A 17,743-nucleotide genomic window follows, 5' to 3' on the forward strand; every position below is an offset into this window, starting at 1 on the left:
CAAAGCCCAGCCCCCAGCAGCTATGCCTGACCCTGGGCAGTCAGGGTCCCATCCTCCAGCAGTCATGCCCCTGCCCCTAGCGGCCCCACCCCTAGCTGTCACAACCCCCCAGTTGGTCGGTCCTTGGGGTCTAAGGACCCACAGCGAGGCCCACCCAGGGCCCTCCTCCAAAGGGAAGGCCTGCTTACTGCAGGCGGGAAGGTGGGCTGGAGTCAGACGGCCATGGTCTAAAGCTTGGCTCTCTCCAGAGCCCCTCCGCATTCCCCTCACCTGGGAACCATGACCCCAGGGGTGTCTACCCCCAGAGAAAAGTCAGACGCAGGCCAGGGAAGTGCGGGGCTAGGCACAGAGTGAGCATGCTGTCAACACAAGTCAGAGTGTCAAGAGGGTGTCAGAAGGGAAGCCCACGTCCACACTGTAGGGCCACCCAGTCCGGGTCAGCAGCCTGTTCTCAAGGCCTCCCCACGACCCCTCCCTCAGCCCAGGAGGTGCCGGCCACCGCCACCAGGCAGCCCAGGGCCCACCTTCTTGACATCCTTGTTGTTCATGGGGTCGTCGGTCATCTTATGGAACAGCAGCTCGATGACCTCCTTCAGCTCATAGCTGTAGCCCCTCCTCTTGCACACGATGACCACCTTGTCAAACAGGAACAAGTACCTGGCCCAGCAGTGCGGCCAGGGGGCCCGTCAGCGCGGCCAGCGCCCTGTGCTCTGAGGCCCTGGGACGGCCGGCGCGTGCCTAGGGTGGGCCTCAGGAGGGCTGATCCCATGGGGCGCCCGGTGGCTCAGTCGGTTAAGCGTCCGACTTCAGCTCAGGTCATGATCTCACAGTTTGTGGGTTCGAGCCCCGCGTCAGGCTCTGTGCTGACTGCCAGCTCAGAGCCTGGAGCCTGTTTCAGTCTGTGACTCCCTCTCTCTCTGACCCTCCCCTGCTCACACTCTCTCTCAGAAATAAAAAATAAATAAATAATTTTTTTTTTAAGGAGGGCTGATCTCTCACAGAGCCAGAGCCCCACCCCTACACCTGGCTCACCTGCCAACTCTGACAGGGCCCCCAGCCTCCCCCCACCGGCAGGTCTCAGTTTCTCCATAAAACTCCTCCAGGAAGCCCTCCTTGGCTACCTACCCCCATGGCCCAAGCCTCATATGGGCCCCTCATGCCCCCACGTCCCATCCTCCACTAGACTGGAAGCCTTGTGGGGGCAGGACCCCTATCTACTCTGCCCGCAGCCCCAGCCCCAGGCCTCGCACAGGGGTGGTGTATGTGCAGGGCTCTGAACAAGCAGGGGCCGAGCTAAGCTCATCTGGAGGCTGCCTGCCGTCCCGCAGCAGAGCTCAGGGGGCCGCACCACCTGTCTCAGGGCGCCGGGGCCTCTGGCTGCCCCCTTGCCCAGCCCAGTGCCGGCCAAGGACACAGGCCCGAGCGGGCACCCAGCTTTCCACGGGAAAAGCTGCTTCCGGGCCGGTGGGGAGCCAGTGCCCACCCACAACGCGCTGCCATCCAGCCCGGGGCCGCCGGCCCGCTCACCTGTCCTGCTTGGTGTGGTTGACTATGGACCGGACCTTCAGCTCCCCGTCAATCTTCGGCCTCCCATATTCCTCCAGTTTCACTTGCTGGAAAGAGAGGGCGAGGCTGTGAGCCCCGGCGCCCAGGCGGGCCGGCTTCCCACCGGCACGGATGGCAGAAGGGAGGGAAGCGAGGCCGTGCCTCCCAGCGGGCGCGCAGGAGGGGGAGGGCTGGGCCCTGCCCCAGCCCCGAGGAGCACTCCCTGCAGCACGGCGGGAACAAGGAGCGATTGACGGCCTGGTCGGGCCGCAGGAACAGGCCCCTGTTGTGTGCGGCGCGCAGCGGGGCCCTGGAGGGAAGGGCCAGAGAAGCGGGGCCGAAGAGAACAAACAGTGCCTATCAGACGGGGCCCGCCGCTTCCGCTGAAGCCCTCTCTGCTCTGCCGAGATCTCAGATCTCACGTTCGCTTGGCTTGTATCTCCGCTCTGCTTTGATTCGGGGCGGGCGCGTCTTGACACGTTCCCTGCGTGGCTCACAAAGGAAGGGTCTACCCACACCGGAGAGGGAAGGGGGCGACGTGTGCCGCACGCTGGCGGGGCCGTGGCGGACGGTTCTCACGCTGCGTGTCCTGAATTCTGCAGGAGCTGCCGGGCCAAGGCTGAGAGCCCAGCTCCGGGGTCACACAGGGCGGGGTGAGCACCCCGCGCAGCTGCCTGCTCCCGTCCCACCTCTAATGTGCCGAAGCCAAAGAAGCACGCCCACCTGCTGGTGACGGGGCCTTGGGGGACCGCAGGGCTGGGTACACGCACCCGGCCCACGGGGACGCTCCACACCTGCTCAGCACCGCTGTTTCATTTTTGTTATTTAAGGAACACAACTACTCACATGTAAAGACTTTAAAAAAAAAAAATCCCAAAACATTGGTGATCACAGGGGCGGAGGACCCGACAGCCTCGGGCCCCACCGGGTACTAACTCCACTGCCAACGGGCTGGGGCACATCTACCCTTCACCTGCTCGGCCCTTGGGCAGTTTCCTGTCTTTCTGAAAAGGCAGAAAAATGGGGTCGCTTCATAATGCTAATCAGCGACCTCTGTACACGAACGTCTCCCGCGCCACTCGTGTGTCAGGTGGCCTGGTGGGTGAGGAAGGGGCAAACAGGCATCTAGGGGCTAATCTGTGTTGACTTGCCCCGGCAGACTCGCCCGGACTCTGCCTACTTCAGGGACAAGACAGTGAAAGTGCTTCTCGGCCAGAGGAACTCTGTACTCAGGGGACATCCGGCCATGTCTGGGCCCCCCCAAGGGTGGGGTGCTATTGGCACCCAGGGCGCCTGGACAAGGCGGGGCTGCTGGAAATCCTATAATGCACGGAACAGACCCCAGAACAAAGACTGTTTCCAAACATCAACAGTGTCATTTAACATTCGGCAGATCTCGAAGTGCCTGGGGGCTCAGTCAGTGAAGCAAGCGCCCGACTTGGGCTCCGGTCATGATCTTGTGGTTCATGGGTTCACGCCCCGCGTGAGGCTCTGTGCTGACAGCTCGGAGCCTGGAGCCTGCTTCCCAGTCTGTGTCTCCCTCTCTCTCTGCCCCTCCCCCGCTAGTCCTCTGCCTCTCTCAAAATTAAATAAACATTTAAAAAAAAACAAACATTCGGCAGATGTCTGAGAAGCTGCTACAGGCTGGCAGGAAGCAAAGCGTCTGCCTCCCGGGCTGCCCATCTCCACTTCCCAGCAGGACACAGTGGCTCCCCGACGCCCCAAGGCCGAGCCTCTGATGAAACAGGCGGGAGAGAGGGTCCTGTGAGGTGTCAGCCCTGCCTAACGAAGTGGGGGGAGGGGAGAAGCCGAGGGCCGCTCCCAGACATTGTGCCCCTCCTGGGGACAGCGGAGCTGAGGGTGGACAAGGTGCCTCGGGCCTCCGGGAGCCACAGCCGGCTCGTGGACCCGAGAGAGTCCAGGCCAGGGAGGGGGAAGTCAATACCATTCCTCCCCCAGACCCTGCCCCTCAGCAAGCGGGCCACCTTTGTGCCCCACGGGGCGTGTGGGTGACCAAAGTGTGCAGGGTGTATGGACAGACGGACAGAGTGTGTTCACCCACCTGCTTCCTTATATCAAGATCGTGCAAGCAATTCCTAAAACGCATCTATATGGTCATAATTAGTCTCCACGTCTTGGAGAATCGGCCACACTTACCAAGTTTTCTATACAACTCTGAAATTCGCTGATTTTCTTCAGAGTCTCCTTGTCCCGCTTTACTTCATTTATGTACATCGCCAAGTCCTGAAACCAACGAGGCGGGGGAGGGGTTGGTGGGCCGCCCCCCGCCCCCTCGTCCACGTTTCCAAAGCACCTGCCACCAACCACCACAGCTGCCGGGCCTTCGTGACCCCATGGGGGTGACACAGGAGTAAACTGAGGCAAGGAGGTAAAACCAATGTCCAACAGCCCACGTCCCTGGCCTGAGAACCCCAAGTCCCTGCCTCCTAGGACAGTGTCTCTCTGCCCTGTCACTCGACCCCCTTCTAGCTCAGACTAACTGGGAACAGTCAGCGAGCCAGACTTGACCGGCCTGCTCCTTGGCCCTGGGGAAGTGGGCGCCCGGCAGGCCCCAGCTCCCGCACAGCCGCTCCCGCTCTGGCCGTCCACGTGCTGCTGCCCTCCCGCTGGCCGCCAGGGGGCAGTGTCTGCTGCAATCGGGCAGCCGGCACTGGCCAGGGCCGGAGACCCAAGGACAGGCTGCCTCGGGTGGAATCCCTGAGCCGGCTCCAGCCTCCCCTCCGGCACCCCTGCCCGTTCCTACAAGGCGGGGCAGAACCTGAGACCTCAAGGCAGAAAGGTTACAGGACAGGCCTGGCTCATGAGTGACACCCCCCCCCCAGCACAGACCACCCAAGGGTCAGGGGACGGACCCCTGCCTTCTGGAAGGAGCTCTTCCAAGCGGGTCCTTGAGGAAGGAGAAAGGAAGCCCAAAGCCCAGAGGAGACAGATGTCAGGTTTGCGCCCTGGGAGGCACTGGGGGCACGGCCCTCCCCCTGCCCAGCCTCAGTGCTGAGGGGACCCACCCCATGCTGGGCATTGTGCTAGGCCTGGGGACCCAGGTGAGCATGACTGGGAGCAACGGGCACAAAAGGGGGGACAGCCATCCCCGGGGTCAGAACCGTGGGGGGTGGCAGTCCTCCTGGGAAGTGTCACCTTGCAAGACTAAGGATGTAGAGGCCATAGCCAGGGGACAAGGAGGAGGTCCAGCCTGAGCCAACAGAGATAGAAGACGACGGGGAACATCATTTTGGCCTGGGAGTGGCCAAGCTCATCTGGAATTTCAGGCATCAGTGGCAAATACAGCTGCAAAGCCAGGCACGCCCAGACGTGGAGCCGGAGCCTGACTCAGCAGGCAGTGGGGAGCCATAGAAGGGTTTTGAGCAAGGGGATGGCAGGAGCTGAGCTCTCCTGCCGGGGACTTACTGCACAGTGGGCTTCCAATGGACAAGCAGGAGGGGGAGGAGGTGCGGCTGGGCGGAAAGGGCATTTCAGAAGCCAAGGCCACAGGAGCGGGCAGTGGGCAGCCCAGATGGCCCAGACCGAGTCCGTGCCTGGGAACTGGCAACGGCCCTGATGGACGGTCGGGAAGGCAGGAGGAAGGGAGGCCCAGGGAAGGCACCGTGGGCCGGGCAAGGCGAGGGATCTGGACCCTTGGGGCGAGTGCCTGGAGCTCCCTCCACCCCCCTCCCTGCCCATGGGGGGGTCTCACCCACACCGCCCTCCCCCTGCTCTGCCTCTTGTCTTTCCAGGAAAAGCTCCATCTCTGGTCACAGAACAAGGCTTGTGAGTGAGCCCAACTCCAGTCAAAGAACAGACTTGGTATGTGAAGCCCCAGGTTGGACGGGCCCCTCCCCTGCCTCAGTTTGCCCACCGACCTGCATGGCTTCCAGTGCTTCTTTGAGCTGCTGCCTCTCGGGCCGATCAGTGGAATGGCTCAGAAGTTCCTGGACGTGGGAGAGAGCGGTCACGGGTCACGGCTCGGGGCGCCGGCCTCCCGCCAGGCACCGGGTGTGGGCACAGAGCAGAGTCCCTGCCCCCTGGCCCTAGGCTCTGGTGCAGCTGCTGCCCAACCCAGCAGACCGACTGCAAGGCCCCACCCGGGGACACGCTCCTTCAAGGTGAGGGGTCCCCACACCTTGTGCAGAACAGGAGGGACTTTGAGGCAGCAGGGAGACTAGCTGGTTCCCTGAAGAGCCTCACACCGTGCAGAAACCAGGCTCTCTGCCAGGTCTGTCCAAAAGGACTTCCTATTTCCATTGCTCTCACGGCTACCAGGGAGCTCAGAGTCTGGGTCACACGATCAAGCCCAGGCCATCTCGTACTCCTGATCCGAGGACATCCTTCTGTCTCAGTTTTCCGGATCTCTTACTGATTTCAATCCCAATTTCCCTTCGCACAGTTACCGCGATAAACATTCCTAGTACAGCCGCACAGGTCGTTCACACGGATTTGCCTGCTCGCTGCTAGCTCACGCTGGCCCACCTGGGGCCCATTCAAGCCCCTGGAGGCCGCCAGGCCCCCACCCCCTCTGTGGAGCTGGCTCACCTTCAGGAGGAGGTGGTATTTGAGCACCCTCTGCATGGGGACCACGAGCAGGTCTTGAAGCTTGAACTTCCCATCCTGGACCTTCAGCGTGCATTCCTGGGCAGCAAGGGTGCAGGGAGTGGATGCCGACATCCTCGCCGGGACCGCGGGATCCCAGCGCTCCCATCCCCCAGCCGGCAGTGGGGGGTGGACCTGAGCCCTGAACTGGGGCCGAGTGTCTGGCCCTTCCCTGGCCTGCGTCTCCAATCCGGCGGTGTCTCCCAAAGCCCCTTCCCAAATCAGGTGTGTATGTGGGGCGGGGGGGGGTTCCCAGCAGGCAGGCGGGGCCCGCCCCTNGCTCTGGGATTCTAAGCGGCCCTGGCGCTGACCAGCTCTGCCTGAGACCCCAGGGAGGCCAGCTCACGCCAAGGCGGGGCCACCTCAGGAACCAGGGGCCCCCACTGATTTCCTGGACACACAGGGCATCATGCGTCTCCAAGGGACGTCCTTCCCAGCATTGCCAGAGCAAAGGGACCCTGCACCAGGATTCACTCTGGAAAGGATTTGGCCAAATACACCAGGGGGCCCCTGGCCTTGGGGAGCAGCTCAGGTCCCCCCGAACAAGGGGGGTGGGGAGGGGGCCTGGAGAGGGGCTCAGGTGGGAAATTGGACAAGTGCCAGAGACTGCCCTGAGCCTGGAGGGCAGGTGATGAGAGGGAGTCTCCCTGGCTTCCAGCAAATGTCTGTCACCTGGGGTCCCCATGGGGTAGTGTCAGGGCTCAGTCACAGCCCCTCGCTGAGCCGGACCGGGCCCCAGGGGTCTGCTCTGCTGCACCCAGCGGACTCAGGCCTGGGTTGGTGACCTCCCCCTGCCCGCCCCGCACCAGCAAAATGCCGAGGAAAAAAAATCACCCAGAAAAACATCTACGAAAACCATTCATTAGTGCCTTCATGTCCACTTCCCCGCAAAATGGGCAAGCAAGGGACCAGTGAGCTGCAGCCTTGGAGACAGGGACGGGGGGGTGAGGGGGACGGCCGCGAGCCCCCATTACCTCGACCTTCTGTCGGAAGTCCTCCCGGCCGGCCAGGAGCTGGTTCAGCGTGTTCTGGGCGTGCTCCATGTGGCTGCAGTATTCCCCGTAGATCAGGAGCCTGGACGGAGAGCACACGTGTGCACGCACAGCTTGGTGACACACCGCGGCTGGGGCCTCGGTCTAGGGCCCCGGGAGGCACCGCAAGTGTTGGGCAGACGGGTCCCTCCCGGAGGCAGCTCCTCACTGGGGAACCTATTTCGTGGTTCCGTTCTCTCCGTGTGGCTGCCTTCTCCCCCTCCCGAAATACTGCCAGGCCAGGGAGGGGGGGCTGTGAGGGTGCTGGGGACAGGGAGCTTCCCACTCTCTCCACACCCAAGGAGGCCCCCCTTCTGTGGGCCTCACTGCCACCCAATCCGGTCCCCGGAAGAGCCAAAGTCGGAGAGGAGAGCAGCCCCTCCCCCAGGGCTGGGGGGCCCAGGAAGGCTCAGGCTCCCGCCTGCAGCCACTGAGCACGGAGGCCCGTCCTCTGCGCCTGCCCGGGGTGGGGGCCACTGGGGTCAGCCCTTGTCGCCTCCACAGGACACCGACGCTCTCTGCCGGGGTCCAGGCACCCCCTCTCTCAGGGCAGGGCGACGTCGGCCCCAAACGCCCTGCTCCACATCCAGAAAACGGGCATGGCCACCCGGGCTCAGGGCGCTGGGAGGAGCCTTGGACCACTCCTCCCCCCAAGACCCTCTAACACCACGAGTCCCCCACGGAGCCCCCGGCACCAGGAGCCCAGCGCTCTCTGGGCCTTGCGTACTAGCCTGAAGCTTCGTCTCTGAAAGCCGTGTTGCCCGACCACGGACTCGGCCCCGGGAGCACCACACAGGTGACGATGCCGGTCGTGACAAGTGACGACAGACACTCCTGCCTGGTACCACCTGTGCGACACCGTGACCCCTTCACCCGCTTATAAAGGGAGGAGCGATGAGCCCCATTCTTCAGGCAGGGAAACCGAGGCTGCCGTGAACTTGCTGAAAGTCACCAGCTAATAACGGGTATGGCCCGGCCACCGACGCAGCTTCATCAGGAGGCTGGGCCCCATCCCAGCCCCTCCAGTGACGCCCTGTCGGATGCCACTGGATGCTGTGTGACAGCAAACGTCTGGAGGCCGCCTGCCTGTCCCTGTGCACGCTGCCGCCGGCGGGGCCCTGGCGAGGTGCTCAGGGCAGGCAGCTGGCCCGGCGCCCATCCGAGGAGGCTGGTACTGAGAAGGGGCACCCTGGTCGGGGGATGGGGCCTGGGAACAGACGACACAGACATTGCTCGCAGCCCTGGGAGGACAAAGCCGCAGGCCCGGAGCGTATTTTCCACCCCGTGAACGGGCGACCCCAGGGCGGGCAGCTCCTCCCAGCTCCTACTGGCGTCCGCACCCGTGTGCGCTCAGAGGCTGCGGGGCGCACGCTCTGCCCAGCGGCTGCCCCTTCTCAAGCCCCCCTGAGGTATGTGGCCGGTGCCCACCTGCAGGGATGCGGCCGGCCTCGAGAGCAGAGACCCCGTGACTCCCGCGAGGGACGGATCCAGCCGCGGACCTCGCATGGAGCTCACCTTCCGGCCACCGTAAAGGAGAACGTGCCACAGCCAGGACCGTGTCCGCGGCCTTGCAGGCACCCGGCCTGGCTGTGCCTGCGCTGCGCGGACCCGATGCCACCTGGCACGAGAACCCGGGCCCCGGTTTCTGCTTAAACGAGTCTGTTATTAGGCCAAGAATTCTGGCATAAAAGTTGATTAAAACTCATCATCTCTGCAACCATCTGGGGCTGGAGACTCCAAGGTTTCTGCCAAATTGTTTCCAATGAGCAGCCCTGGCGACGGCCCAGCCGCTCCGGTGCAGGGAAGCCTGTGTGGGCAGTGGGAGTGCCTCTCCTAGGCACGGGGCGCTCACAGCTCCGGGGTGGGCCAAGCCAGCCCGAGGGACTCCCCTCCTTCACTTCAGAACTACCCTGGCTCCTCTTGGCCCCAGGTTTTGGACAGGGTGTATGGAGAGCGGGTCCCAACCCTGCTTTCCTGATGGCGCACCCCACCCCACCCCCAGCCCCAGACCGCACACTGCCTTCCTGCAACCTCTTCTGGCTGGCAAACTTCTATGCATCCCTCAAAACCCTGCCCCATTATTTCTAACTCTGTGACCTTTCCCCTCCCAACCCCATCCCCGGGTTCAGGGAGGCGAGACAGAACAGAACGACACAGTCAGGGAGTCTCTGGGGAGAGGCCTGTCCGAAGCTGAGTGAGAGTCCACCCTCTGCACCGGCTCTGAGCTCGAGGCGGGTCTCATGGGTCCTCATGCTGCAGCACTGAGCCCGGAGGCCTGGCTGCGAGTGAGCTGACCCTACACCGCCTGCCTGGACCCAGGAAGCACAGCCACAGCCGATTCCGGGGGACAGGGGAGCCACTCTGTGTAAGAGAGCAAAGCTTTAAGCACTTGAAGAGGCTGAGCCCTGGGAGGCGCTCACAGCTGAGCTCAGCCTGTCCCGGAACAGCGGCCCGAGGCTCTGGGCGGCGATGTAGCTTCTCAAGATGCCCAGCAAAGAGCAGCAAGCCAGAGCCCAAAGGGCATCCATGAGGCGCCCAGACCAGTCTTCTGGGCCCCCATCCTGGGACCCAGGCCATGCAGGTCTGAGCCCTCATTCACCTCTGCCGAGCCGGTGAAAGGAGTGCGGAAAGGTCGGACTGAAGAGTGAGCCCGAAACGCAGGCGCACGGAGCCTCAGGATGCAGGTGTGTTTGGAAACAGGGTCTTGGCAGTTACAGCAAGGATACAGAAGAGACCACGCCTGATGAGGGTGGGCCCTAAATCCACCGGGAGTGTCCTCGTAAGAGAGAAAAGGACACAGGGACATAGGAGAGGAGCCGCGTGAGGACACAGCAGAGACCGGAGGGCGGGCCACTGGCCAAGGGACACCCAGGGCCACCCGCAGCGGGAAGGGGGTAAGCTCCTCCCCAGAGCCCCCCGCGGGAGCACCGCCCTGCCCACACCTGGATCCGGGCCCCGCGAAACCGAGAGAATACATTTCCGTCCCACACGCACTCCGGCCTCTGGCCCTGCCCTGCCCCGTGCCGGGCGCCGCGGGCCGCGGACCTTAGCGGCCTAACAAAGGAAGTCACTTAAGGAACTGAAAGCCGACAGGCCCTCATTTTAACCTTGAGCATCTTGTGCTGTTGAGAAAAATTATCCAATGCTTGGAAGTCATGTGACCCACGCACAAGGGCTTCATCCACGGCTCAGGGGCTCCGGGGGCACCTGGGAACAGCAGGCGGCCTGGGCCATCGGGCCAGGCGGCGTCGGGGACCTGGCAGCAGACTGCTGGGGTGCAGACGCTCTCTGCCCTGTCGGAGAGGACACCCCAGCCGTGTGCGGCTGGCGGTGCTGCCTCATGTCTGCCTCCTTCCCCGCTGACTCGGCACCTCGGCACCCTGTGCGCCGGCCTCACACACCATTGGTAGATGTTAGACTCAAGCTGGGTGTGTAGCCCGTGCGTGTCTGTTCGAGGGCTACGTCATGTAACTTCCTGACCACACACGTCGGACCCCGCTGTTGGGGGAATAAACGCATCTTTCAGGGGGACCCTGACCTGGCCCCTGAGTGACTGCATCGCTCTGGCCCTCATCACAGAACCCCAAACTCCCGCAGGGCGCAGGGACGAGGCCAGAGCAAGTCCCGGACACGAGGGAGGCGCTCCCAGCTGTACGCTGAGGACACAGGAGCAAGTCAGGACCACAGCCAGGTGGCCACTGCTCTCCTGACCTCAACTTCCCCACCTGGGAAAGGAGGCTCAGAAGGAAGGGAGGGGCCTAAGGCCTCTCCAGGTCCCGGGGTCCCAGGCAGCGCTGCCGCGGGGGCTTGAGGAGCTCGCCCACAGGTGGGCTCTCCCCCTGCAAGCGCTGCCGTGACCACCCAGCCTCTGAGACCAGACCTGCGGGCAGGATCACAGCCAGTGGGCAGCACAGCCTGGCCCACCGCCCGGAGCAGCCAGAAGCCATGGGGCGCTAACTGCCCGCCTGTGGCACTCCCTTTCTCTGGAAACGTCCAGGGTCCCCGGGCGGGTGGAGATGCCTTCAATCTTCTTCTGATGGGCGCTCCTTCTAAAAGCACTTGTAGAAAGATCCAGAGAGTTCCTCCTCAGAATCAGGCCCCTTGGCCCTCGGCCACGCAGCCAGCCTTTCCTGCTCTGGGGGTGGCTCAATGTGCCCCAGAGCCACCCTGATCCGCAGCCTCCCTCCCACACAAGGATGAGGGTCGGCTCCCCTGGCACACGGGCTTGCAGCCAGGGGAGAGGAGGCTCTGCTGGTGACAGGCGGCGGGTAAGGGAGCCAGCATGTCCCCTACCCCAGGGCCCGCTGGCATGCCACGTCTGCCCGTGCCTGGAGAAAGTGCATCTGCCCTCTGGCCACATCGGCCACCTGTCCTCAGGCACGGCCTGCTCCCTTGTGCCTGCCCGGGACCCAACCCATGGCCCGTAGAGGAAAATCAGCTCAGGGATACCTGCCCACACGGAGGGGACAGAGCGCCCTGGCTAGAGCCACAGAGCACGCCGGGAAAGCCGCTTCAGGGGCTCGTAGGTGAAGGCCCAGGAATCCAGCCCTGGGATGGGCCGCCTGGCCAGGAGGCTTCGTGAGCTGAGCTGATGGTCACCTGGCGGGAGCTGCTGGGGGCTTCCTCGCAGACGAGGACGAGATGGACCCAGGGTGCCCACCAGCCGCCACGGGCTTCCCCCTCAGACGCTGCAGAGTGGACTCCGGAACTGGCATTCTTAAGCTCCCAGGTGGCTCTGATACAGGCAGGCAGAGGAGCCGTCAAACACAGAAGCTACAGGCACCTTCTCAGAGTCCGAGGGGCAGGAGCCAGGGCACCGTCTCCCAAGGGGCCTCCAGGACCTCAGAGACCGGAGCAGCGTCCTCTGGGGCCCCCGCAGCACCGGGCATCTGGCGGGTCCTTGCGCCGTCTCGTTTCATGCCTGGCTTTAAAGACGTGGCTGCCCACGCTCCGTGAAGAAAGGCGGGGTCGGAGACCTTCACCAAGATGGCAGAGCCATAGAAGCTTCCAGAATCCCAGTCTTCCCCTGCCGGGCTCCAGCAGGACATTCCGGGGCTCGGAAGGTATCTCCGCACTCCTCCATCCACGGGGTCACAGACAGAGGAGGTTAACAAACAGACTCAGGGAGGCCTCCCGAAGGCAATGTAATTCTTTGGAGAGCTTCCTGCGCCGGTTCCTAAGGGAGCTGCCAGTCTCCTCCACCAACAATGCCGGATCCGGACGAGGGGCCCAGACGGTTGGAGGAGCCACGTTCAGGGGCGTGTTTCTGGCCGTGGGGGAAGCCGGCACCATCTGCACGTCTAGACTCAGCCTGACCGCGCACGGCGCCAAGGGGAGGAGAGGCGGCCTGGAGGCTGACGGGAGCACCTACGCCCCCTGGCGCTGCGCGGGCCCTTGCCCTGACGCTGCAGGCGCACCATCAGAGGGTCCAGGACTGAGCTTGTTGGTGCCAGAAGCACGGCTTCCCTGCGCTGGGGGCTGCAGCTGGCTTATGCCGGGATGGCCGGGTGCCCGTGCCCACAGCTGTGCTGCATACCCACCCTGTCACCGGGCCCGGCCTCTCCGCCTGCCCGGCCACCAGAGCCCTTCGATAGACACAGACAAGCCGCGTTGCGATATAGGCCTGGCCTCGGTTAACCCTCAGGGCGCCACGTGGCTCAGACACCATCAGCGTCCCTCAGAGACAGAGTAGGAAGTTGCGGCCCTGCGACACCACAGGCAAGGGAGCAGGGAAGTGGCCTCAACCCCGGGCACCCTAAGCCCGGAAGCCCCTTCCCCAGGCCTGCAGGGGCAGGTTAGGGTCTGTCGTGAGGCCCCGTGGACGCCCCAAGGGCAGGGAGGGGCTTGAAGACAGGCCTGCCACTCACCTCTCTTTGAAGTCAAGGAAGACTTTGGCCAGGGTGCTGCCCCCGGCCATCATGGACACGTCGATGGCCCGCAGGAAGCTGTGATGCACTTTAATTAGGTCCTGGGAAGAGGAAGCAGTGAGCATGTGAACGGGCACGGCGGGCCAGTCTCTTCTGCTGCACTGGACTCAGAGAGGCCCGGGCGCTGGGCATGCACTCCACGCAAACACTAGAAGGTGCTGCAGGGCCGGGCATGTGAAGGGACCTCTTGGCCTGCTCAGACACGGGGGGCCCAGCCGGGGCTGGCCCTGGCACCAGAGCGGGACAGTGACGACCCCAGGAGGCTGTTCCCACCCAGCATCCTTGTACCATCTTGCTGTGTGCAGACAGAGGGGCTCTCTGTCGTGCTCTTAGGTTCTGCAGGAGGGAGTCCCTCTGTGGGGAGTGTTCCTCCACGTTTCAGAGCAGTTGGGCAACCAGCAGGCAGCACCCCGGGGCTCCCCACGGCCCAATCCAGGCTCCCGGCACCCCAGGGCTCCCCATAACTCCCGATCTAGGCTCCCGGCACCCCAGGGCTCCACATGACCCCCAATCCAGGCTCCCGGCACCCCAGGGCTCCCCATAACTCCCGATCTAGGCTCCCGGCACCCCAGGGCTCCACATGACCCCAATCCAGGCTCCCGGCACCCCAGGGCTCCCCACAACTCCCGATCTAGGCTCCCGGCACCCTGGAGATCTCCACGACCCCCAATTCATGCTCCTGGCACCCCGGGGCTCCCCATGACCCCCAATCCAGGCTCCCGGCACCCCAGGGCTCCCCACGACCCCTAATACAGGTTCCCAGCACCCCAGGGCTCCCCATGGTCCCTAGTCCAGGCTCCCATTCTCCCCATGGCCATTTGTGCTGGCCACCACCCGAGGCAGGATGGAGTTTGAGTCTGGAGTCTGCCTTAGCCTCAACCAGGAGACCAGCAGCCACCCCTCAAGCTGATGACGGGCTGAGGGGGCCGGGCAGGAGCTGCTGTGCCCGCCGGGCATCCCTGGAGGAAGCCCACCCACGTGTAGCTTCTGGATCCTCACGCCAACCCTCCCCACGCTGCTGACCATGTCAAGGTGAACCTCCTTACAGGGGACCACCTTCCTGTGTCCTCGTTCAGTGTGCAGAGCAGTTGAGGGGCTCTCCTCAAAGAGGTGGAGGGGACACAGTTCTCTCCGGCTGCTGACACCCCCCACGTCTCTTCTAGGGCCGGTGTGAGCGAGCTACACTCACAGCACAGACAGTGGACAAGGAAAACTCTCAGAAACCCTGTCCTCTGGTCTCCTAAGACCCAAGGGAAGGGCAGCTACTCCCCTCCTATCCGTCTGTCGGAAAAACACCCATAGTTCCGACCAACCACGCAGCTCTCAGGACCTGCGGGGACAGACGGGCTGGAGCCTGCCTGACGTCGGAGCAGGTTAGAGCCCAGCCGGTGAGCCGCAGGCCGGGACCCTTACCTCCAGGTTGATGAAGATGGCCGTCATGTCCGCCGGGCTCAGCACCGGCCTCAGCGGGGCCATGTAGTTCTGGAACAGAGAAGCCCATTGCTGTCAGCTCGCCTGGAGAGGGCCAGCCCCCTTTGAGGCCAGAGCCGCCAACGTAACTGTCCCCAATAGTGTCAGCACACTGCGTGCCCTGGTGAAGCACACTCCCTGCTTAACCTGCTACATGCATCACTTCCAGGACAGCAGCATCTGCCCTGGAAGGTCGGCCCCGCCCCGGGGCAGAGACCGACTGCTGGCTTAGCACTCGGCCTATGCAGAGGGAGGGTGGAGGCCTGCCGGGCCCTGGAGGAAGCTGACCTGGGAGCTGGGACTGGTGGGGGGGGAGATGGTGCAGCAGAGATGAGGTCGGTGTGCTTGCAGCAAGGCCAGTGGGTGGGAGGGAGGGCAGGCACACGGGGGGGCTGAGATGGGAGGCGGGGGACTGGGGCCCAGGGGCCTCGCAGGACCCCTGGCTGGAGGCCCCACCGTCGTGGCCACACTTGCCCTGCACTGCAAGCAAAGAGCCACAGAGGATCCACTTAAACACATGTCAGGTTTTCACCCAGAAAGCACCGGCAGTTGGCAACAAGGACACTCAAGGGACAGGGAAATGTCACTGAGCCAGTGTGCACGGGAGGCCAGAGCAGGGTGGGGGCAGGAGGCCCATCTGTGGTCCCTTAGGAGCTCAGGAGGATCAGCGGGGCAGAGAGGACTGACCGGCCGTTCAGGGGAGCACGGTGTGCCATGGGGGCTCCCATCAGTGGGCCTGAGCACGCCCCAGGGGAGGACACGCACAGCCACCTATGGGGAGGCGCTGCTGTGACCCCGACTCACAGAGTGGGAAGCTGAGGGCAGAGAATGTCTTGGGTGAGAAGGAATACAGAAAGCACTTAACCTAGCACCCAGCCTGCATGAGAGAGTATACAGAAGGAGCTCAGCCCAGGGCAATCCGGAACAGAAGCCGTGATGATGCCCCATTTAGGCGAGAAAGGGCAGTGGAGACCAGCTCGGGGCAGTCCAGGACCCAGGGGGGAAGGGAGCCAGGGACAAGGGTCACGGCCGACAGGACGCTGGCCTGTGTGGGGAGCGGAGGGCAAGGGGTGCCTGACGCCAAAGCCCAGAGGGCCATGGAGTCCGGCGACAGCACCGCCCCGGGGCCGCGCCCCACGCCCACCTTCTCAATGTCCTCCAGCGTCCGGTAGTACTTGGCCTCGGTCTCCTGGATCTCCAGCAGGCAGCAGTTTCTCTTGTCATCCTCAGACATGCCCATCTTCTAAAGGAAGGACAGGAGACATGAGCCGGGTTCCCGCCAGGCCTGGCCGCGGGCTCACCCAGTGTGAAGTGGAGGGGCCGGACAGACAGGGGACAGAAGGGGGCCCTTCCCCTCCTGTTTGCAGATGGGGACACTGAGGCACAGGGAGGGGACGGGCACGTGCCTGAGGACTGGCAACAGCTTGAGGAAGGCCGGGGGGGCTCCTGGGGTGTGGGCTCCTGCTGCCTTCTCCTGCGTTCTAGCAGACCAAGCCCACTCCAGCCCCTCCAGCAAACACAGCCAGTGTGACGTGGCTTAAAGCACCCACTGTGCGCACAGGGAAAGGCTGTGACCAACTCCCTGAGGACCTGTGCCCAACAGCTGAGCATCCCGCCCAGCACAGACCCGTGAGGGCCTCTGACAAAGACACCAACTCCCTGCAGGCCCGGGTCTGCCCAGTGTCCCCTGGCCTCCACGAAGGGTCCTGGGGGAACAGCTCATTGCAGGGGTCACTGGGGACACACTTTGGGACAGGGCCTGCTTCCCAGCTCCAGGGGGAACGTGGCTGGAGGTGGGATTGACCAGGAGTCCTCGTGGCCACAGGGGGAAGAGGCCGCGGGCAGGGGGAGGGGGCTGTCCGGAGGCACCGTGGGTTTCCAGACCCCCCTCCCCAACATTCTTTTAGGCAGAGCAGACCGTATCTGTCCCTAAGTGAGGCTCTGGGGAAACAGCACCAGGCCATGTGACATGCCATTTGGACTCCCGTCTGCCCTTACGCCATCATCCTTCATCCAGACAGGGCGCATCCCCCAGGGGGTCCTTCCCAAGCCCACTGACCCCCTTGGCCTGGGTGCCACACTGCTACTCTAGGAGCTTCAGGGGGATGTTGGGGGCCCACCATCCCCCTAAAACCAGGTATAAAAATGCAGCGCCTGACAGCATCTCCCTGGGGACAGGGAGGCTTCTCCCAAGAGGTCTGAGGCCTCCCCGAAAGGTGGAGAAAGGCGGTGCTGGCAGAACCTACCCCAGGCCCCTCCACCTGCCACTTACCTGCATGTATCGGATCTGCAAGCATGGAGAAGCAAACCACAGACAGAACCAGTTAGCAGTGTCAGCTCGTTATCCGGGCCGTGCTTGGGAGGTCAGGGGTGACCCAACGGCCCCAGGGACACATCACAACTGCCTGCCCGCCCAAGTGTCAGCCTGGCCGGGTGGTGGGGGACAGCACATCTCCCTTGTGTGTGGGCTCTGAGAGCGACACCTGCCATCCCCTCCCTTTATCGTCCTTGGGAAAGCTCTCCACTACCTCCCACTTAGACTGTTCAGATAGCGCCACACGTGACCGGGGAGGAAATACAACCAGCTGTTTTATCTCAGAGGATGGGCGGGAGAACGGAGGCTCACCCCGCCCGAGCGACAGGACGGCTCGTGGGCAGCCGTGCGGAGTGCTGTTGGGACACTGAGCAGAGCAGGGCAGGTGGGAGGCGGGCCTGTCTCCCCACAGCCCCCGGCAGGTCTTGCAAACAGCCAGGGGCCTGCCCCTGTGCACTTCAGGACCAGGGACAGCAGCAGGCTCTGGGGGCTGCCCCCTCCCCTCCGGGGCCTCTCCTCCAGGCAAAGGCCCAGACGGCTCGTTGTGCTCCGTGTGGCCACAGGACATAAGGGCTTGGGAGCGGGCTGGCCCCAGACCCAGAATGCTGGCAGGTCTCCAGGCCAAGGATGCCCGTCGGCGGGGCAACCGCCTGGTCTTCCAGCCCCTTCCAGCCCCGTAACTGACCTCCCGGGAAGGTTCAGGGCAGAGCTGCCCCACAGCCAGGCTCTCTGGGGGAGGGGCAGAACTGGCCCTGGGCAGACCTGGGGTCACAGAGAGAGACCCCTGGAAAACGTGGGGGCCCTTCAGAGCCTTCAGGGGCAGAATGAGAAAGCCCTTCTGAAAAGCAGCC

General features: G+C 63.8%; 1 protein-coding gene across 1 annotated transcript in view; it reads right to left on the reverse strand.

Annotated features, from left to right (window-relative positions):
• VAV2 (vav guanine nucleotide exchange factor 2) overlaps positions 1 to 17,743 on the reverse strand; it is a 51,687-nt gene that overhangs the window by 18,924 nt on the left and 15,020 nt on the right. The window contains exons 6-14 of the mRNA XM_077774621.1: positions 15,723 to 15,821; positions 14,522 to 14,590; positions 13,049 to 13,149; positions 7,125 to 7,224; positions 6,094 to 6,189; positions 5,424 to 5,492; positions 3,703 to 3,789; positions 1,528 to 1,613; positions 525 to 657 (exon numbers count right to left, since the gene is read on the reverse strand). Of these exons, the coding sequence (XP_077630747.1) occupies positions 525 to 657; positions 1,528 to 1,613; positions 3,703 to 3,789; positions 5,424 to 5,492; positions 6,094 to 6,189; positions 7,125 to 7,224; positions 13,049 to 13,149; positions 14,522 to 14,590; positions 15,723 to 15,821 (840 nt within the window). The remainder of the gene's footprint in view (positions 1 to 524; positions 658 to 1,527; positions 1,614 to 3,702; positions 3,790 to 5,423; positions 5,493 to 6,093; positions 6,190 to 7,124; positions 7,225 to 13,048; positions 13,150 to 14,521; positions 14,591 to 15,722; positions 15,822 to 17,743) is intronic.

This window comes from Crocuta crocuta, unplaced genomic scaffold (genome assembly GCF_008692635.1).
Source record: "Crocuta crocuta isolate KB4526 unplaced genomic scaffold, BGI_CrCroc_1.0 scaffold458, whole genome shotgun sequence".
In the NCBI taxonomy this organism is placed as follows: domain Eukaryota; kingdom Metazoa; phylum Chordata; class Mammalia; order Carnivora; family Hyaenidae; genus Crocuta; species Crocuta crocuta.